Below are 22911 nucleotides of genomic sequence, written 5' to 3' on the forward strand. Positions count from 1 at the left end.
AAAATCATCAGTAAACATTCACTGGAGCCTTCCTGTTAGCAGGAATGTGTTTATGGGTATAAGCATTCAAAAAGAGAGATTGGAAACCCTCCAGATAAACAGAAAAATTATGGTACTTGTGGGAGCATCCAATGACTTCAGTAGACATGGGACTGAGCTATAACTGGTTGTTTTGACAGTCTCACCTCCCATCTCTCATTAAACTCTTATTTATAGACCAGAACAATTAAAAAAAAATTATATTAAAAAAACCCCAATCAAATATTCTTCTCTCCCCTACAGTGATCTGCTATAGAAAGCATTGCTCTTACTCCATTGCAGTTTGCATTTAAAGCTGTATTGAAATAAATGAGCAATAAGGGAGCACAGACCTAATGGAAAGAACAGGCCATAAGGGCACTCAGTCTTCAGGTTCTTGCATCAGTTAAGTATTTAAGAGAAAAGCTGCAGTGATAAACTACATTGTCTGAACAGTGGTCGATAAAAGAGAGATAAGAGTTGTTCCAAAGCTTTCCCACATGAGTCAGAAAATTTAACTAGTTAATAAACTAAAAATAAGGCCTGGCTGTGTGAAGATTTGAGGATGTGTAGCACTCTAAGTTTGTAGGGTTTCTATTCAGTGGTGTGAAATTCTGTAGGAACTCCATGCCAGCAGAGCTGAACTCTGAGACAGATCCTTCTAGGACCACTCCTTGGAAGCAGGAGTTGGCATTGTGACAGAGTCACAGCTAGATGCTGCTCTTGTTCTTGGAGCATTTGGGGAAAAACACTGGGGAGACAACAGAGTGGAAGAGTCTGTTTCAGAAGTTAGTTCCCAAGCCAAGTTTGCAGGGAAAGACTTATGATAGTAGAAAGCCAACTAACAATTTGGTAGCAGTCCAAGGCTTTATTGAAGCTGTCTCTTCAAACTAATAGTGTGAAGATGTGAGCAGCTATGATGAAGAGCATATGGGACTACCCTTGAGCAAGACAGTGGGCTGGGTCCTGTAAATAGTGGAGAGAAATGTGCTACTTCAAGAGCAGTATTTTCCCTAAGTGCTCTCTGTTGTCCCCTGAACCAGGGGGAACTGGGGTGGTGCTCAGTGAGTTTACTGACTTCATGCCAGAGATGCCATTAACTTTTCCTTCCTTAATCAATGCCTAAACCTGCCGGCCCATAAAAATCTAGGGTAGCAATTGCTATTCTGCAGGTATTGTGAAGCTTTTGATTCTGTTCAGATCCCAAGAAGGAAGATGTATGAGCAAGAGAGAGTAAAGCTCATTTCTGCTGGGGTGCAGCAGATCATTCAGCAGATATTTGATGCCTGACCTACATTGAAATAGGCCTTTCCTTAATAAACATTTTGTTTCTTTTGAACCAACTCTTTGTGCCTGTGAGGAACGGATTGTGAGTCTGATTTGTCAGTGCTATTTTTAGCACTTTGATACTTGTATGCATGGGCCCTTTAGCAAAGAATTTTAAACTTTGCCTTCGAGTGTTGCTCCTAATCAGCATTGTCCATCTGCAGAACTAGTTATCAGGAGAGCATGCTCATCCCTAGGCCTATTATGTGATTGCTGAAAATAAATTCATTCCTGTTTCCCTCTCTCCACAAGATAAATAATCTTTATCAGCCTCTGGAAACTTGTGGGATTTGTTTTGTTTTGTTATTTATTCTTTTTTTTTAAGTGAAAGTATTAATCCTTCCTAGTATGTATGAAAGAATGCATACAATATGGTGCATTTTTGTATTGCCAGGACTAAAAGCACAATGAAAACAAAATAATGGTTTTCATGGTGGAAAACTTCACTGTCAGCATTTCTTCTTTAATAAAACTGCCCAAAAGAAGAAGGAGAAAAAAGCCACTCTGATCTGCACACTACATTAACTACAGATGAAAGGCTTTCCCATTCTTTTTCACAGAGCTTTTCATGGGTAATCATTAATGTCTCATCTTAATAACTTTTCTTCGCTTTACAGTAATGTCATGTTTAGTAGGGAGTCATTCTTTGGATCAAGCCTCACAAGAAAACTTAGGTATATGCATTCAAGTAACAATTGATCCTTACCTTTTCATATTTTTTGCATGCCATTTTCTGCCTGCACTTTCCATTTTTACTACAGTAGTTCATCTAACCACCAAAAAAAAGTAAGGGTCAATAAGACTGTAAACTTAATTATGCATCTAAACAAAGTTGCATGACCTTGCAGATGGTTCAATGCTCTGCTGTTCAGAAAACATGGGATCTAATCCTGGCTCTGCCAGGGATCTGCTTAGAAATGAGTATGTTTCTCTGTTTACATAAAATGGGAATGATACTAACCTACTCTGCCAATAATTTAGAAATTTGCTGTTAAGAAATATATACTGTCAGAGTTAAATACTGTTCCTTATGCTGTCCCTACCCCACCAAAAAAAAAATCATGTAATTTTATTCACACCTGACTTCAGTGGAACAATGTCTCTGCACATATATTTGTAGGTTCTGGTTCAGCAAATGGAAAACAAGTTGATACTTTTGATTATATGAGTAAAGTTAGTGATGTCCTGTAACTGTAACCCTAGATGCAGGCCAAGAGCTTTATTTCCCTGAAAAGTGACATAGAAATAATTTGTGGCATTCCAGGAATCTGAAAGACACATCATCAGAAATAACAATATATACTTAATTTCCAAGCATTTTATTTTTCACCACATAAACACATTGCAATCGTTCAACTTTAGCTCATTGTTCTCATTCCCATTTCATTCTATAAACATGAAATCGTCAACACACAACACAGCTCTTCTAGCTTAAGCTTTTCGGCTCTTGGAGGGCTGCTAGTGAGGTACTCCATTTTTTTTTGTTGTTGGATGACTGGCCCCTGCAAAATGGCAAAAAGATATTGATTTTGCAGTCTGGTTTGCTTTCTAGTGCTTGATAAATGGAGATATGTTCACTGCAAAGTAAACAGTGGGTCAGCATCCATATGGTTTCTATCTACATTGCTGGTGGCAACCATTAGTGAAGAGTATCATATCTGTTCTTTTTTGTGAAATAATTGAACACAGATCATTCACCCCATGGTTTTGTGTGATGTTGCTTATTTTTACCCATTTCCAGTCAATTAAGAAAGTGTGGATGAGAAGAGGGGCTAAGCAAAGGTCTTTAGTGTGCATAAGGGGTCTTTCTTGTTCTGAAAAGCATCAAAGTTGAGCCCAAGTTAGGACTTGTGTTCATGTTTCAGGGCAAATAATCTGGAAGATAGGTGAGTTTGCGTGTAGAGTCACTACACTTAAATACCAATGAGGATATACACCATCAAAGAGTGTGGAAATTTGTTGGCTAAAAGGGAATATTTCCTTCTCAGACATTAGAAACCTGCAAGTTTAGATCTCAAGATTCAGGATGCAAAGTGTTTTGTTGTTTGTTTCAGTTTTGGGGGCTTTCTTTTGAAGATGACACTAGTTGTCAAGAAGTTGCAGTCAATTATTTTGAGGTTGAAAAATTTAATGAGATCCTTTCTAAAGAAAAAAACAAAACAGTATTGCTTGATAAAAAGAAAGGCTAAATGACCAAAGTTTAGAAGTACTCGTGGACTCTCTGAGATGAGTTAAATATGTTCACTGCAGGCTTTTCTCATAACATTAGTTTTGCAATGATTTCTGTTTGGAGCAGTTCAAAGTAGACTACTTTGGAAATCTCATTCAGAATGTTTGACTTTACAAAACTAAGTTCACTGGTATAACTACAGATAACAATGTACTAAAATAGTGAAGTTAACCTGACTGCCTTTTGCTTTCAGTTACTTGACACCAACTAAATCTAGTGATTATCTAAAGTGAAAGAAATAAGGAAACGTTTCTCAATTGTTATTAGTCTTTCTTAGGTCAAAGTGGTAAATACATGGAAGAGAGCTGGTTTTTATTCACTGTTAGCATTAGTTTATTATTCTTATACATGTACCATTTGTTTATGAAACTCCAATACTAAGCAAAGCACAGAGAGGAGAGTATCTGGTTGCATGATGGGATGCCACTGCATTATTTTGCATGATTGTTTCTGGGAAAGCATTTCTAGTTCAGTGGTTCCCACTCTTTATTCTAAGTAAAGGTAAAAATATCTGCTGTGGAAGCCAGTCATCCCTTTTATATCCAGCCACCAAATTAATCTCAGGTGGTCTAAAATAATATCCTCTGCTCATGTGGAGAATAAACTGAGAGCTGAATTTACCTTTAGGTAGGAAGTTTTCAGGCTAAAGTGTCTGCACTGCTCCTGCCTTCCTCTTTTTATGGTGATTGGTATCTACCAAAAAGTTAAGAATTTTTCATCCTAGGATTCCATTTCAAAGAAAAAGATTTTGGGAAAATCCTTATTCTTCCACAAAGTAGAGGATGCAATAGAATGCAAGACAAGCAATGACAACGTATACAAGCTAGTCAGAGAAATTACTCTGCACCTTTATCAGCATATTTGGGATGCATTTGAATCACTCCAGTTTCTGGAACTCCACTGGAAATTGAGAATAACATTTTGTTGAATGAAAGGAAGCCAAATGAAATGGGATCACTGTCCCAAGGGGAGGAATCACAGCTAATAGCATCAGGAGGAGTCTGAAAGGCAAGCAGCAGTACATGAAACTGTGGGTGGGAACCACTGTCCTAGCCACTCTCATGAAGGTTGATGTGATCTGCGCATGCTTTGTACTCTGAGACTGAGCCATGCGCATGCTGTTTTAATGAAGGGAATGGTGTCATGAGAACAAATGTTTCATAAGTCCTTTTTAAAAGCACAATGAAAACAAAAACCCCAGCAGACCCAGATTTCATCCTCTGGAAATAAGAAGAGAGTCCATTTTTCATCTGATGACAGTTAGTCATTATCTGGAAAGACGCTTGGGTTTTGTTTTGGATTTTTTTTTTGTGTGTACAACATATTGTTGCTTTTCATCTGAAGCTGTTGAATTATTTTATAATGATTCTACTGCTCTGGCTGCCTGGATATAAACACAATTGCCTATATTTGTTGCATAAATATACTGTTATGAATCTGAATGTTACTTTAAGGGTTAATCATCAGGATTTCAGCTGAGGAAAGCTTCAGCTCAGGTAACTAACTTAGAATAGAGACCTGCTTTTTAAATGACTTCTCATCAAGATCTTTCTGCACTCGATAGTAAGAGACAAGTTTCTCCAGCTATAAAGTCATCCTAAAGTGAAACGGAGCTGAATAGCACTCTGTAGGTTGCTAATTTACCTAATCAATTGGTAACTAATTCCCACCAATTATAGAAAGGGGTCTAAAGATAAATCTTAAGACAGGACATGCAACTTTTTAAACAGCTTAATACAGATCAGCTTAATACAGCTCCTAAGCCTAAAATGTAAAGGCAAGGGTCTTGGATAAAAAAAAGTGTCTGGTCAAATGTGAGTTTGTTCCTAAACTGACACTTTTTAATTGGCAAAGCTGAGAAGCTCCCTAGAAAGAGAGTTTGGGAATGCTTTTGGTTCATATTATCTACCTTAAACTCCATCCCACAAAAGAAAAAAAAATAAAATAAATTCAACCCATAAATGAGTTTCCCTCCCTAGGTGTTGCAAAACATCACTGCACATAAAGAGCTTTTTGTGTGGAATGCAGGAGAATATGTTGGCCTGATTTGACCTATAACAAAGCTACCAAATTGTGAACTCTCCTATTCTTGTGTAGTTCCATGGCAGAGATTACTACACATATTGCCCATATTTCTGTCCTATAGTGCAAGAAAAAAACAAAACACAACAAAACAAAACCAAACACAAACAAAATCCCTCCCCCCCAGTGAAACCCACAAGATTTTCCTTTTGGATACTTTGCATCCTGCACTGACCCTTTTCCTAGTGGCCTGATTACTATAGATCCTTGTAATACACTTCATGCCTCTTTGTCTTTTGGAAAGGAAGAGTTATTAAAACAGTTTCGAAGGTCAGTCCGTGAGAAATTTGGTTATGTATTTTGAGGGATTAAGAAGTTTCTGAAGAAAGAATCAGAGGCCATATATAATGACAACTATATTCTATTAAATGTTAAAATGCTTTCTATAAACAGTAGCAATCTTCTGTCTCACCTATTTTTTGCCTCTTCATCTTTCAGATTCTCTGTCCTGAACATATTCTTGTCTTGAGAACTTCTCTGCACTGTTACTGAACCAAATCTTGTGATGTTAAATACATTGCACAAAGTCAGTGTGATGTGAAAACTTGCCTTTGGAGAAATCACCTCATCATCTGAAATCAACTGAGTTTCCCTGCTAGATTTCATCCTTCTAGGAGCTTCCTTCTCATCCTGGGAGATCTCTCCAGAAACTCTTGAACCAAAACATTCAGTCTTGATATCCTGACTAAAATCTCCCCTTTCATTTGAGATTCATCTGTCACTGGTGACCTGTTAATCCCCCCAAGAAGAAAAGATAATCTCCAAAACAAGCCTGTTGTACACATGATTTTTTCAGACCTAGGGAAAAATGTCTTTATTTTACTAATTATGAATAGGTCCTAAAACTGCTTCAGTTTTTTCCTTTGTGTAGCTTACTTCACAGTCTCCTTCAGTCTACAAAGATCACCACCATGCCAAGCATGCTTAAATGCTGTCTTTTTTTTTCCACATTGAAGGCTTCTTAAGGTCACTCTCTGTAACATCTTCATGCTCATTGACTTATGAGCTGACCCCTTTATATCACTCAGATTGTTGGTGCATTTCTTTGAATTAAATCCTTTTCAGTGATGTGCCATGGTTTCACCCTTCTAATTACTTCCTCCTTCAAACATTGATTTTATTACTAATGAGACATAATAATTTGTTTTCCCTACTTTACCCTCTTAAAAAAAAACAGATAAAAGTCATTCAACTGACTAGTGACTTCCTCCAGCTGACTTCCTCAACTGTATTTTTCATGCCCTTTCAAATTTGCTCCTCAGCTGTGGTCATCTCCTCTATATATTCACGTATGGTAGCTGAGTGCTTGAAGTGCTTGCAGAATCCAAATTTCAGAGACATGCCACAGATGCCTTTCTTGTAAAGCACTACTGCCTTGAACCTGGCCTCTGAAAGAAGGAAGTAAAAGTGGTGCAGAGGCACAGGAATATCCCTTCGTGGAGCACAAATCACTTGTTGGGACTCCACTCTCACCATCACTTCAGCTGTTAGAGCACCTTAGTGGATCAATCAGATCAAGATTCCAACCTAAAAGCAAGTACCAATGAAACTATTTTTTAAATAAGTCCTTAAGACTGAACATGAGACTGCCCTTACACATTCTGTGGTGAATTATTTGCCACAGATATCAACAAGAGGCATCCAATATTTTTCCACAAAGATGTAATCCTTGATTTTTGCTCTGTCCATTCATCTGCGCTTTACCTTCCCTCCACGTCATGAATTCCTCAGGAACTTACATTAAGGCAAACTCTGAATAATATTAGTACTATTCACCTAGAATATCCTAGGAACTTCCACTGTGGTGGGATACTGCAACAGAGAGAGCTCTGAGATAGAAATAGATCCTCATTTTAATGAGGTGCATCAATGACACCAGAGATTATAGAACATAAAAATAATCCATCTGACCAAGATAACTCCTTTAAATAGAGGATATGTATAGTTCTGTGAAACTCTTCACTTGCAAGTTTTGCACATTAGTCTTTATCTTTCTCCAATATGTTCTTGCATTGTAGACCCTCCCTACATTTGCCTCTCCTTCCAGCAAATTTAGTGTCTTCATCGAAGCATACCTACAAAATCTTTTTCCTGGTCACTACCACTGCTCAGCTCTGCTGCCATCAGTGGCTCTCAGAGACCTGTCAGCTGTGGTGGCTTCTTCCTTACCCTCACTTAACCTACTCAACCCAATGTCCCACACAGAACTGCCTCTTGACCATGTGTACACAAGTAACGTCCCCCTAGAGCTGTCCCACACTGCAATGTCCAGGCACAGCAGGCTTTTTCCTCATGGCTTAGTCCCACAATTCTTAAACAAATGTGCAACTAACAAATATTTAAGCAACAAAGCAAATCAAATATTAAACCATCTATCACCTACAAACTGTTCGGAGCATATATAAGCTGATAGACTCACTAGCAAATTGCTTTTGTGTTGCCCTTTTCAGTGGTATTAGTAATTGTCCTTGGGACCGTTACAGTCACCAGGCTATCAGAAGTGTCATTGATGCTGGTAAGATGGCAGGTAGATGCAATTCCAACTATATGTTGCTAGTGAAGGACAAGTATCTTTGGTCAGTATATCTGCTAAGAAGACTGCACAAAGACTCATCAGAGGAACAAACTATGTCCCTTTACTACAATTCATATAGGTCACCTCAATTTCTAGTCTAATGAAAGATGACTGAAAGATAATGGTGGAGAGAACTGGGTAGTCTGCCTTAGCACATTGCTAGTAATTGCTTGGCGTTGCCTTTCCAGTGTTTTGCTGATCATTTATTTGGTTCATGGCATATCTGGCTTCTTTTTTTACTTTGGCTACACAGACCTCTCCTATGAAAATAGACTGAGAGACTGAGGGTTGTTCAGTCTGGAGAAAAGAAGGCTTCTAGCGAGATGTTACTGTGGCCTTTCAGTACTTAACAGGGGACAACAGGAAATATGGGGAGGGACATTTTATCAGGGATTGTAATGATAGGACAAGGAGTTAACAGTTTTAAGCTGAAAGAGGGCAGACTTAGATTAGATAACAGGAAGAAATTCCTCACTATTAGGATGGTGAGTCACTGGAACAGGTTGTCCAAAGAAGTTGTGGACACACCCCCTTCTTGGATGTGTTCAAGCCAGGTTGTATGGGCCTTTGCACAACCTGGTCTACTGGCTGGTGTCCCTGACCATGTCAGGGAGGTTGGAACTAGATGACTTTTAAGTTCCCTTCTGAGCCAAATAATTTTGCGATTCTATGAGTTATCAACTTAATAGCCTGCCACACTCTTGGTAATCAAAGCAAGTACTAAACAGAGAAGGCAAAGCATCCTTATAATTAGCGACTGTAACTGCCTGAGAGTGGTGTTTCTCTTCTTATAATAAATCTAATGCTCCTGACATCCTGTGGGAGCTGAAGCACTGTGATCTATTACATAGAGAAGACATTAAGACCCTCTGGTAACATTTTCAACACTGATACAAGAAATGCTCATAAAAAGAAGTTAATTGTGGAGCTTAACTGTTGCTTACAAAGACATTGATATATTATGGTAGCCCAAGCAGTGTCCTTGTGAACAAAACATTTATTTAGCCCATTATATACTTAAAGCATCGTGGAAAAAAAAATGTAAAACAAGTTAGAAGTGTACAAAGGAGGAAAATGATTACTTTTGCTTATTTTGTAGCCAAAAGCTGGGTCTCTTGGATCGGGTTCGTGGTACCAATACTAAAGGAAAGCTATTTACCCCTCTGAATGTAGATGCCATTGAAGAAAGTCCTTCAAAAGAGCCTAAGAATGTTGTCTTGAATAATAAGGAACGTTTTCGCACTGCATTCCGAATGAAAGCGTACGCTTTTTGGCAAAGCTCAGAAGGTAGCCCACCTGTGTTGATTTCTTTCTGTCTATCCCCTGTCCTCCCCATTTTACTTTCTTTCTCTTCATCTTCTGTTGAAGGTTTGTGACTTTATGGGCCAAGCATGGCTGGGCCTTGGTTTTACACAGCACACTTGGGAAAGCCCCAGGAAATGAATGCCGGAGTGCAAGCAACATGGTGTTTGAAATAAGGCAATGGCCGTCCATAAAACCAACAAATGGGACATGGGATAAAGCCAGTGGTGGAATCAACCGATTTGACCTGGAGAAAGAAAGCACACACTGGGGAGTGAAACTCTACCCCCTAAAAAGCACATGCTGTCACAGCTTGTTTTATCAACATGGATGCTATGCTAATGCTGCTCCCTCCTAGACTGCATCCATACCTGCCCTAGCTTTTTGTATCATAGGGCATTTTTCCTCTCAGTTTCCCTGAGCACAGAATTTCCTCTTCTTGCTGGTAGTTCTGAAATGGTGTCCAAATACAAATTTCTTTTTTGTTGTGCCAGCTGGCATCAGTGTATACGGTCATACTACTGTGGATGTAATCTGAGTGTCCACACTGGGAACTTGATTACTCTTTTCCAAGAAGGTACATGAACTCCAAGCAGTGAAAGTGGGAGAACTTGGCCTGTAGCTTCTAAACCAGTTGTAGCTTTACATGAAATAATTTTGGCTAAGATTTTGCATTGTAAAAGCTCCTAAGAGTGGGAACTTCTAAATCCATTGGAAAGGAAGAAATGTTTCCAATGTTTCAGAAAGGCTGGAATCTGAGAGGAGAACCCTCAAATAATGTGGGAATCTGCAAGAAGTGTTCCTTTACTAAAATGCACTTAATTTATGTAGTATTTTAGGCAGCCAGACCTCCCTTTAAATACTGTGTGGTCAGATGTTCACACAGCATTTTTTTTTGGCCTGCTTTGCAGATGCAGGAACAGGGGAGCCCATGGCAGAAGAGAGAGGCGACAGTAACGACTTCCTTATGGAAGACATGATTCCAACATTCAAGACAGCCATCCGAGCTGTCAGGTAAATGTCCCTGATGCTCCTCAGTTCTTTGCTCTGACTTTGAATGCTTATGCTTCAGGAAATTACACTACCATGTTGCTACATGTCGATTTCCCATGAGGGTAGTGGAACACTGGAGCAGGTTGCCTGGGGAGGTGGTTGAAGCCCCTTCCCTGGAGATATTCAAAGTGAGGCTCGCTGAGGCCCTGGGCAATCTGGTCTAGTTGGGAATGTCCCTGTGGACTGCAGGGAGGTCAGACTAGATGACCTTTTGGAGGTCCCTTCCGGCCCAGACCATTCTATGAATCTATGATTCTATGATACATAGCTACTGCTTTTTTTTTTATAATATAAATTAAATAGATTAAATAAGTCTAGCTATTTTGAAAAGCATAAGACAGACTTTATTTAAGGTCCTCTTTGAAAATATACAGAATGGAAAAAGTTTTTCAGTAACACTGACCATGCCATTTTTGCAATATATATCACAAATGTATTTACTGTAGAATAGTATTTTCTGGCCAGCCTGATCTAATGTGAGGTGTCCCTGCCCATGGCAGGAGGGTTGGAACTAGATGATCCTTGTGGTCCCTTCCAACCCTGACTGATTCTATGATTCTATACAGTTCTAAATTAAAATATGCCTTAAATAGGATATCGTGTTCAATCCAGTGACTGCACTGTTTTGTGTAAAACTGGAATTTTTGTTAAACAATAAACTCTGAACTGACTCAACTCTTCTTTATTCACAATTGTTTGAGTGTGCAGTATACTTTCACCTGTCATTTTTTAAAAGATGGGGAAGTCTTCATTTCAGCAGTCTTCAGCTCGTGACATGTCACCTCTATTTTCATATTACAAGAGGTATTCCCTAGGGTTAGAAAACTCCTACTAAATCACGATAATGTTCACATTGAGCAGACAGAATTCATTCACTGAGGCTCTGTTAACGCCTCCACTCAATATTTTTTACTCTCTTCCCTTGAAAAATGTCCCCATAGGAGAATACTCTGCTTTCACTACAATTGCTTTTTATCCCAGAAGCTGCAAAGTTTTGAGCCCAGGAGTTACTGCCTTTCAGGTGAAATGCTGCAAGTCTGCAAGTGCTGTAAAATTATCTTCTTAAAAAAGTTTCAAGGAAGATGTTTGCAAGTATATAACCATAATATATCTTCTGATTTGCTTCCAATTGGGTGCAGAACCAGTCATTAAAAAATGATAGTTTTCTAAAGCTTGCTTGAAAGCCATGTTTCCACAGGCTTCCCTCCAGCTGGAATTTTCTTCATCCCTACTTCCCCCATAGTTTTTCCCTTTTTTTTCCCTGCTTGCTTTCAAACAGAGACTCTGCTACTATCCTGGTTTCCAGATGCATCTCCATGAGACATTTGCCTATTATCTTTGCAAAACTACCTTTCCATCCCATCAAAATCTAATTGATGAATGTAATTTCCATTTAAACTCATTCATGGGTCAAGTTTGAGTTTCTTTTGCCCTTGGTGGTTTTTTTGGTGGGTTTTGGTGGTTTGTTGGGGGTTTGGGTGGGGTTTTTTTCTTTTATTGGTGTGTTTTGGCTTTTGTTTGTTTTCATGGTTTAATAAGACCCTCAGTGCTAATGGTAAGTAATTCTTTCAGTCAAAACCACATATTGGGGTCTCAGATCATGATCAAGGAGATTTAACATTGAAATTGCTAGCAGTGTGATTCCCATTCATCAGTTATAGGTTTTTTTATTGATTTGCTGTTATCATACATAGTTTGTCTAAAATAGGTGTATCTTGACACATTTATAAGCAACAGAATTAATGAGTTGAAAACACTTAAAAATGTCATAATAGAATTATCTTTGTTAAATAACAGTTTATACAGATTCTAGAAAGGTTAAAAAAAACCCAAAAAACACTTGAAAAGAAGACCCAACTGGTTAGAATCACAACAGAGAATAGCAATTCCCCAACTCAAACCAATAAGAACATGGAGACTTTACTGAGGAAGTAAGCTCGCAGAACCCAAGGTCAAAATTCTTTTCATGCACTTAATATATTTCTTGGCTGTTTGTTCAGTCTAGCAAGCCATAATAGTGTAAACTAATGCATAAACAGGAAAGAATTGGGCAAAAAAAGAGAATGTCAGTGTTCAAGTGTTCTGACCAGCACTGGTTCTTAATTACTATGATCATTTTAAACAACAGTAATAATAACAGCAATTATTGCCATTATTCAACAATAGCTATAATGTTATACTGCTGGATTTATAAGAACACTCCATGAAATTCTAACATTTTTTCTTTTCTCCACAACTTGATCTGCTGCTGACTTAGCTTTCACAATACTCTCCAATTAACATTTCATATCTGAAACTTTCCCAGGTGCAAAATGGAAATCAAGCTGAAAATGCTTCAGTATCATATATACTACGTATTAGCCTTACAATAGGCTAAAGCATAAAAAGGCATCTTCAGCTTCACAGCTTCAAAATCTCCCATGACTTGTGTTGCTCAAAATGAAATTCCATGATTTTCTAGATGTTTAGCCATGTTGTAATGATACTGATGAAAAAGACATTTTGTGTGGATAATCTGGTTTAGCCTAGCAATTATGAAAAAACAACTTTCATATATTTACAGATGTGGTATGATATTAGAGATTCTTATTACCTTGTTTTGAAATAGCATGCCACATTTCTAAACATCCACAGCACTTATTCAATAAAGCTGCAAGTTATCCATATGGAGTTTATCTAAGTTAATAATTTTTCTGTTTATTTCACAGAATACTACAGTTTCGTCTCTATAAAAAAAAATTCAAGGAGACTTTGAGGCCTTATGATGTAAAGGATGTGATAGAGCAATACTCAGCAGGGCATCTTGATATGCTTTCCAGAATCAAGTATCTTCAGGCAAGGTAAGAATCCTCTGACAAATGGGGAACCTGCATAGCTGTGCTGGCAAAATAAAAGCATAATTAGCTATTTGTGTGTGTGGAAGTACACACGTACAGGCACTATGTCTTTGTGTAGTGTAGCTGGTCAATAAAACCCAGACCTTTACCCAAAGAATAAAGGCAAATGAGCAACTAGAAGGGGTAATGGCAGCAAAAGAGACCACTGGCTCATATTTAGAACAAGGCAATTTGAGTTAAAAAATCCTGTGAATTTGCTTGACCATTGCTTTATTTGACTGGGGACAAAGCTTCTCCCCTTCTCCAGCTTTAACAGATGATAAATAATAGATGCTCTACCTGAGGTTGGCTTTGGGCTGGATTCTCTGCTGAACTGTGCCTTGTTGAAACATCTTGTACAAATGCAAAAATCCATCAGCACAGAAAGTTTTACATCCCCTTCACTCAGATGTAAATTGACCTATGTAAAAAAAACCAAAACTACATTGGAAATTCAGGCCCTTGTGACTGATCAGGTGCAATCTGCCCCCATAGTTGTTTCCTCACAGAAATGGTTCAACATGATGTGCATTTGAAGCATTTCAACAACAATTTGTGCTGCTTGCATCCTGAGCCATATTGCTCATTTCAGAGCTTGAGCTGTGTGTGTATGTGCCTGTTGAACAGCACTGTCCACATTCCCTAACCCCCCAGTCACTCAAACCAAAAGAATAATAAATAAATAAATGAAACAATCAACCCCCCCAAACCTGATAATTAGATACAATAACTTCTAGAAAGCTGTTGGTTTATTAAGAGTGTCAGGGATTGCCACCTTTAACCACTTTATGATTTCCACGACCCATCACACAAGCCGATGGGTGTCTCCAGACAATTTTAGGAGCAGCTATTATTGGTAGGTTTTTTTTTTGGCAACAGTGCTATTTTGTTTCCTCGAAGGAAAGGAAGTAATGTGTTTCAAATGTTAAAGCTGAAAAACAGTGAGCTAGATAATTAATTAATTGCCATGGAATTCCCAGGTATTCACAACTGAGTGTATTGATTGTGGATCCGGAGCACAACAAACGCATCATGACCCTCCATATGATGCTTTGCTGCACAGATGCCTTATTTTTTCTATCATGTGTTAGCATTTAGAGATGGACTTATGCAGTTGCACTTTTTCTTTTTTTCAGAGTAGATATGATTTTTACACCTGGACCTCCATCTACTCCCAAGCATAAGAAATCCCAAAAGGGAGGAGCTTTTTCTTACCCTTCACAACAGTCTCCCAGGTGAATTTTTTTATGCCTAGTATTTTGCACAGTCCAAAAGGGAAACCAAAAGTTTATTCATGTAAAGAAGCATTATCTTCATTTATCCAGCCAGTACACTGTTATAGCAATGAAACTGAGAGTACACTGAAACTGAGAATATATATGTGTGTGTATATATATAAGTGTGTGTAGACATTAAGACAGAAAGACACAAACTTCCCTAAAAGCAATGTATGATGGAAATCCAAACCTAATGTCTTTTTAAATGTCTAACTCTTCTTCCTTATGTTTTGGAAATGTGATTATATATGAAACATGCACATTTGATTGCTGATATGCTGAATTTCTAACATTCAGCTAGTAAACCTGTTTTCTGATGTAAATTATTTACTGGTATGCAAAGAAAATATGAACACTAATAGAGTCATTAATTATTTATAGAAATGATCCATATGTAGCCAAAGCATCCACAGCAGACACTGAAGACCAAAGTATGATGGGCAAATTTGTTAAAGTTGAACGACAGGTATGTAATTTCATGCCAAACAGAAAGGGACCTGGGGGTACTGATTGACAGCTGGTTGAACATGAGCCAGCAGTGTGCCCAGGTGGCCAAGAAGGCCAATGGCATCCTGGCCTGCATCAGAAATAGTGTGGCCAGATGAGCAGGGAAGTCATTGTGTCCCTGTACTCAGCACTGGTTAGGCTACACCTTGAGTACTATGTCCAGCTCTGGACCCCTTAAATTAAGAAGGGCACATTGAGACTCTTGAACATGTCCACAGAAGGGCAGTGAGGCTGGTGAGAGGCCTTGAGCACAAGCCCTACAAGGAGAGGCTGAGGGAGCTGGGATTGTTTAGCCTGGAGAAGAGGAGGCTCAGGGGAGACCTTATTGTTCTCTACGACTACCTGAAGAGAGGCTGTAGCCAGGAGGGGGTTAGTCTCTTCTCCCAGGCAACCAGCACCAGAATGAGCAGACACAGTCTCAAGCTGCACCAGAGGAGGTTTAGGCTCAAGGTGAGGAGAAAGTTCTTCACAGAGAAAGTTGTTGGCCATTGGAATGGTCTGCCCAGGGAGGTGGTGGAGTCACCGTCCCTGGAGGTGTTCAAGAGAGGATTGGAGGTGGCACTTAGAGCCGTGGTCTAGTAGTCATGAGGTCTTGGGTGATAGGTTGGACTTGATGATCTTTGAGGTCTATTCCAACCTTGTTGATTCTGTGATGCTTAGAGTCGCACAGATCTTGTACCAATTATCACAAAACAGTGTTGTTATTTTTTCCTTCAATAACTTAGTAAACTGAGAAGTATGTATTTGGAAACCCATTGAATGAATACCATTATATATGGCAGCAAGACTCTCACCATGATCTTTAGTTGGGACATGTGGACTAAGCTAAGGAGTTTTTTAGCATAGTTCATAGGATTGGGTAATCTGAGGCAGTTAGAGGAAAAACTGGCATCCCTTGAAGTCCAGGGGAAAGTTGAGATTATCCTATAAAATACCTTCATGAATTAATAAAGATGGCAGCACACCACAGCTGGGGGCAGTGCACATGTGAAAGCAGCAACTCTTTTGTTGAACAATTAACTCGGGACAATATCATGACTTTGTTTTTTTTCAGGTTAATGACATGGGAAAGAAACTGGATTTTCTTGTTGATATGCATATGCATCATATGGAACAGCTACAAATACAAGTCGCTGAGATAAGTCCACTGAAAGAAACTGCTTCTCCTGCAAAGGAGAGGAGAGAAGATAACAAATATTCTGAATTAAAAACAATAATATATAAATACACTGAGCAGAGTGCTCATGAAACTCCTTATAATTTCCAGCAGGTTCCAGTCAACAAAGTTAGTCCTTATGGTTTTTCAGCACATGGTCATATGACTCATTCACAACCTTTATCAATAGGTGGGCAAAACTCTGGCAAAATGCAAGCCACACCTTCTTCAACTTCATATGCAGAAAGACCAACAGTTTTGCCTATATTTACATTAATGGACTCCCAGGTTAGCTACCACTCCCAAGGAGACCTACAAAGCCCTTACTCAGATAAGGTGTCTCCAAGGCAGAGAAGGAGCTTAACAAGAGACAGCGATACTCCATTGTCCCTTCTCTCCGTCAACCACGAGGAACTTGAGCGCTCGCCAAGTGGCTTCAGTATCTCCCAAGAGAGAGACGACTTCCCGTTTGGCCCCAATGGAGGATCAGCGTGGATGAGAGAGAAACGCTACCTAGCAGAGGGGGAAACGGACACAGACACCGACCCTTTCACACCAAGTGGCTCCATGCCTTTGTCTTCTACAGGAGATGGGATTTCAGATTCAGTATGGACCCCTTCAAATAAGCCAGTTTAAAAATATGTGTGGGGGCGGTCACTGGTTGACTTCTCCATGTAATGTAAGCATACTTTGTATATCTCACTTACTCTACACCCAAAGCTTACTAGTTCAAAACACCAATGGCTGCATAAGATGCATGTGATATTAGTGGTAGTCATTCTGCACCATTTCATACAATTTACTAATGCAGTTTTGTTCATGCTACCAAAACTAAGGAGCTTAGTTTTGAGCATGGTTTGCATGACTTTACCCTATATAAATGGTACAGCTGATTTCTTCTATGATACATATCTCTCTGATACTCTTCAATACAATGGTGGATTGATAACAGGCAAGATATGGTGGTCCTTGCTACATTTTGTAAACAGAGCAGCAAAGTAAAAATATTTTCAGGAGCAATATCCCTGTATGGAAACACATGTCTGAGTCCATTTTCCAGTGTAAGTAAATAAATCTCTAACCAACCTAGCCAAGGACATCTAATATTCAAAGCAGGAAGAAAGCTGAGCCAAAGCAAATGACCTTTCTGAAACAATTTTGTGAATCAAATATTTCTCATGTGATCTTTTATATAGCTCTTTATGAAATACAATGTCAAAGCAAAATTAAGGACAGCAGTTAAAATTCTGTGGGACTGATCATGACTATTTATTATAAAATGTAAATATAAGTTCCTCAAACTACTTTGAAAATCTTCATCAGTGTTCAAGACATTGCTCAAAACTTGACTAGAATGCTGGTTTGTAGAAAATCATTTGCTGAGCCCATTTGCTACCTGTGGAACCAATTTTTCTTTCTGTTTGAAAAAGAAAGTTGTTGAGTTTAGGAAACTCCAGGTTTTTACACTACACTCTTTTTAGTGACTTTTTTTTTTTCCCTGCTAAGCAAGGTACATAATGTAACTGTCTCAGTTTCCCAATCTGTTAATTGGAAGTTAAGCTTCCGTGCATAAACACAGGTTGTAAGGCTCAGTTCACTATTTGCCACACACTCTGTACAGCCTGAGATGTGCAGAGTATCACTGCTCTGTTCCCTGGGACTTCCACAATGTGGGATGCTCCTAGGATCTGTTTCTGTGTAGTGTTTCTCTTGAAAATGGACTTCTCCAAATCCATTAATGTGTGCCATATGGAAGATCAATGTATGTCACTTTCCCCTGAGCAACAGAAGGTTAAGAATGTTCAAGTAGGCCTCGGCCTAATATTTTTTCATGGGAATTGCAAATTCTGTTGAGAGAGAGCAGGAAAACAACCCAGCCCACTGGGAACAGTGCAGGAAGCTTTCAATGATCTCACCACTACAGCAGGAATGTACTATCTATATAGCTAGTGAAACTAGTCTGTCCAAACAGTCTATGCTCTTTTCTGACGTCAACCCAAGTGTTTGTGAAACAGCATCCATCTGATGTCAAGTTTTATGGCTATGCACTCTTTAGGGCTTGTGGAAAACTAATCAGTACAGTTGGTGAGCACAGACACATATCAAGTTTAGGATGAGTTTAATCACATCTTTAACTCGATTATCTACAATGGCCAAATTTCTGCTGATTTCAAAGGGAGCAGATGATCAGAGGCACCTACGGTCAGTGGGAAGCCTATGCGGGCATTACCTTCATTGTTCATTCTCCATTTAAGAAACATCTAAAAGATTAGGATTGCTTTAGTTCATCTGTGTCTTTAGTTAAATCATCCTTCTGGGACAAATTTACAGCGAGAACAAATTGCTCTGGTTACTTGAGTAAATAATGCAGACCAGTTACAACCTTTGAAGACTAAGCTGAGTCCATGGGGCTAATTCTGAGGCCAGTAACTATGATGACATGAGGCACAATTTTAGTAATTGCATAATTGAAAAAATAGCCAGTGACCTGAAAGGTAATCTGTGCTCGGTGCAGTTTCTGAAAGAGAATAAAACTAGTTGACAAAATTATAATTCATTATAATTTGGCATATTGAGAATTCTTTGGCCATCGGTGATTTCTTGGAAATACCTGAATTGCAGCTGCTGCAGCCTTTCAGACATTGTAATGCATGTCTGTGGCAGCTTGTAAAAGCTAACTCTCACAGCAAAAATCAATGAAAAAGAATGAAAACTGCTTTTAACATTGTATATGTTAGACAAGCCTGTTTCATTTTTCTTCTATGTCAAGTGCCTGGCGTTCCTGCTGATTTAATTTGAGTTGGGCCCTTCTTAAAATGCTTTCTAGATCTGAGCAATCAAAACTCAAGGCAGCCAAACACCAAGCAAAATCTGACAAATTTGTTTGTGAGTGTCTTTGGCGTCGGCTGTGCTCTGTAGTTCCCTGCCCAATTCCCCTTCAGATTCCTCAGTTCAGGTCTCTCAGATCTCTGCCATGCCAGGTCATATAAAGGAAATCTTCTTCAGTATTAAACCTGGCTGAAAATTCTTAAATCCCTTCATTATAAAGGTATGTTCTTTCCAAGAGAAAATCCAAACAAGGCCATAGACTTGGATGAGTCTTCACCTGCCTACAGAGTACAGCCCCAAAGAAAGTGGGATTGATTAGGGCTGCCCTGAACTGTGGAGACTCAGCAGCTGAACTGTCTTTGGGTTAGCAATTTCTATGGGCTGTAAGCAACAGTTTACTACATGCAGCTTAAAAGCACTAGGTCAGGTATTTGTAGCCACATCATAAGATATTTAATGTGCTAACTGGCCAGATGAGATCTGTCTCTTCTTAAAAGGCACTGGCGGAAAACTCAGCAAGACCCTCTGCAGTGGATGTCTCTGGATCCTCTGGAAGTGGCCCAAGAAGAGGGTCAAGGAAGGTCTGATTAGCTCATTTTAATATTTTTGTTTTCTATCTCACTATTTTGCCCTGAGAACAGTCACTGCTCTGTTCAGAAGGTAGAAGAGCTTAGCAGCTCTCTGCCTTCTACATTATCTAGATTAAAAACAGGGTGTACAGCAGTTCTGCTGTCTATGCTGAAAACAGGTATGTGTCTTGATGTCTCTAGCAAGGTGATATCTGGAGACCATCCCTGATATGGAATGTGCACAACAGCTCTATCAGATTCCAGCTGAGATTCAGTTTAGGGAATGCACAAACTTGAGCTACAGCTTATATGCCTGCCAGAGGTACTGGACAAGACAAAAGTGTCTGATGCTATTGACACTGGCGACATTTAAGAAGTCAGGACTTGTTTTGTGGCATAAGTTCACTACATACAATGAATCATAATGAATCAATGAATTAATAATTTCATATGAGAGAGGCATTTAACTCAATTGTAGTCTTCATACTAGGAATTGATGAAATTTATGTCTTCTTCCCTTTGTGTTTCGGTTTAACAACGGTCCATTTTATTTGGGTCTGATCTTCCTAGTGTCTAAGACTGATACTGAGAATTCATTTATCTATGGTTAACAATAAAGAGAATTAACTATTGGAGTCTATTCTTTGATGAACATTAGCTCCTACGAGTAGCCAAGAATTTATTTCAGGCCCTGAAATGTTTTTCATTGTCATAAAGTATGGGGCTCTCCTCTGTTCTCCTTGAAGTCAGCAAGAAAACTCACACTGAGGTTCTGGGAGCAGAACCAGGTATCAATCTGCCTTTATTGATGAATTTTCTTGTGAAAGACAGAGCTGATCTGGAGATGTTTTTCTTAGCTACATTTTTGCACTGATTTTTCAGTCACTAACAAGTGACACACGTCTGAAAGTTTTTGAAAAGGTGAAATCTGTGTTTACACTGTGTGCCTGTCTTTACAGCATCACTATCAGTCAAGTTTCCTCACTTTAGATTCACACTCAGAGTATTTCATTAAGGCAGAAGTGAATGTTTAGTTAAAAGTACACACATACAGAACATGTGATTTATGCTCCACTGGAGGAGTTAGTCCTTTAAAAAAAAATAATCTAGTCAGATAATGGCTATTGTCCTTGCCTTGGCTTTTCCCTGCACTGAATTGATGTCTGGCTCCTATCAAAATACAAGGGAATTCAGCATGTGGAGAGATTGATTGAAAAGTCCCTAAACTGACTTTTGCTATACTTGCTCTATTTCTATCTGTAACTTTGCTGCATTGTTACGGTTCAGAGTGGAAATAGTTTTACATTTTTTCTGCTTCGAATTGTGGCCTAGCAGTGCTGCAAACTAATTCATGTCTGAACCTGTGCACAGCAGGGCTGCTGACTTGTGGCCTTCAGGCAAGCACCGTGGCCCAATCGATTTACAAGATCACAGCCTAAAGCAATCAGAAAATGCAGATTAAGGAGGAAGTTCAGCCCTGCTGGGAGCCCAGTTGTTTCAGGGTTGTCACATTTGCTTATGTAAGAACTGAATTTGTCTTGCTTAGTGCAGAATATGTAAGAAAGAGCTGGATCTTGATTCCTTGCACCCCACAGCCCCCCCCTCCCCAAAACTAAGCTTTAGGTGTTTGAGCTGCAAAATTTCATTTTCTTCAGCACATCCTAAATTTGCTGTGATATCACTTTCTCATGAGCTCAACTGAATGTGGGTGTTCACCTTTGAAGACAATTATCAGAGGTGCAGAAGAAAAAAGGGGCATTTTCAAGTGTTTTTATCTGGGCATTGTGGGAATGAAGATCCTGGGTTAGCACTGCTGCTTCTGATTAGTTAGGCTGTAAGATCTGATCCCTCCCAATTCAGCTTTTAGCAGCTTCCCTCTGAAGCTAAGTGAAGCAAAATACTGGAAGTGGGATTTTATTTCCATTGTCAAGAATATGCTGAGACTGAAGGTTACATAGCCAACTGCATTTTGTTTTCTAGTCCTGGCATCTTATTATTACTAGTATTTGTGCCTTGCTCACTGAAATTTCTCCATGCTACAAAGATGCTTTTCAGATTCTGGCTGACAAGGGAACACAACTTTTATACAAGTGGCCTTTAGTGCTCTTTATAATATTATTTATTGTAATTTTTAAACTGTATGTGTAATTTATATTCTGGCACTGTCCAATATTTGAACAACTTTAATATGTTTATTTCAATATATTATGCAAACAATACTTCTTAACTGATTTTTTTATGTTCTGTCTTTAAAAACTGCACCACTTATTAATAAATAGAAATTTCAATTATGATGTGGAGGAAGTTGGTTTCGCTTAAATTGTGATATCTTCACACATATTCAAAGAACACAGCAGCAAATCTCCCCACAGCAAAGACACTAACAAAGATCCTTTTGACCTGATCTTTGCAGGACTGAATTCATACCTACAAGTAGACTTTATCTGGCTTCCACAGCTCGCCCTGTTATAGCATGCAGTAGGTCCAATTATTTGTGACTCCTTTGATTTTGTGGGCATGCAGTTTATATGGCTTTGATCATACATGTGGTAAAAATGAAAAGTATGGACAAATCTATTCATATTAGAGACATTAATGTGCTAAAATATGATGAAGTTACATAAAAAAATATAGAGAACATAGTAATGGCACAAGGCTGCTCCAAATATCCTCTGCAGGGAATTTAACAGCTGGCAAGAGGACTAGGTTGAGAGTTCAGTTGCCTGAATTCTGTCCCTGATCCTGTTGTTGCATTTCTGTGTGGTCTTGGCCTTGCATCTTCAGCTGTCTGTCTGTCTTCCTGATGTGTACAATTGCCAGAAGGCTGCTCACTTGCCTCCAGCAAAACTGTGGGACCACATGAACTATTTAAAATGTCTTGCCCTCTTACACAAATAGGACAGTATTGCTGAGGAATACTCAGCTCTTTTCTACAAACAACTGTCTCTGTAGTTTTGGCTGGAGATAACATTTTAGTAGTATTATATATATGTGTGCATATATAGAGGATATGTTGTTTTTTTCTCCTAGCTGCTGGTTTGGAAGTTCCCACGTTTCCTTGGAAAAGGCACAGGAAGTGCCTGCACATGCACAAAACAAAATTTGCTTGGC

The 22911-nt window shown here is 39.0% G+C and overlaps 1 protein-coding gene across 3 annotated transcripts in view; it reads left to right on the forward strand.

Annotated features, from left to right (window-relative positions):
* KCNQ3 (potassium voltage-gated channel subfamily Q member 3) overlaps positions 1–22911 on the forward strand; it is a 187089-nt gene extending 164178 nt beyond the window's left edge. Inside the window, exons 10-17 of one of the 3 annotated variants that reach the window (XM_068155519.1) lie at positions 1962–2018; positions 9331–9518; positions 10445–10547; positions 13295–13426; positions 14599–14697; positions 15121–15205; positions 16301–17081; positions 22831–22911. In XM_068155519.1, coding sequence (XP_068011620.1) covers positions 1962–2018; positions 9331–9518; positions 10445–10547; positions 13295–13426; positions 14599–14697; positions 15121–15205; positions 16301–17038 — 1402 coding nt within the window. In that variant the 3' untranslated portion in view covers positions 17039–17081; positions 22831–22911. Of the gene's footprint in view, positions 1–1961; positions 2019–9330; positions 9519–10444; positions 10548–13294; positions 13427–14598; positions 14698–15120; positions 15206–16300; positions 22092–22830 lie in introns of those variants that run through there. The other 2 variants (XM_068155518.1, XM_068155520.1) reach the window with 2 other exon arrangements.

Source organism: Melanerpes formicivorus, unplaced genomic scaffold (genome assembly GCF_026170545.1).
Source record: "Melanerpes formicivorus ecotype bairdi unplaced genomic scaffold, bMelFor1.0.p_v2 SCAF_32, whole genome shotgun sequence".
Classification (NCBI taxonomy): Eukaryota; Metazoa; Chordata; class Aves; order Piciformes; family Picidae; genus Melanerpes; species Melanerpes formicivorus.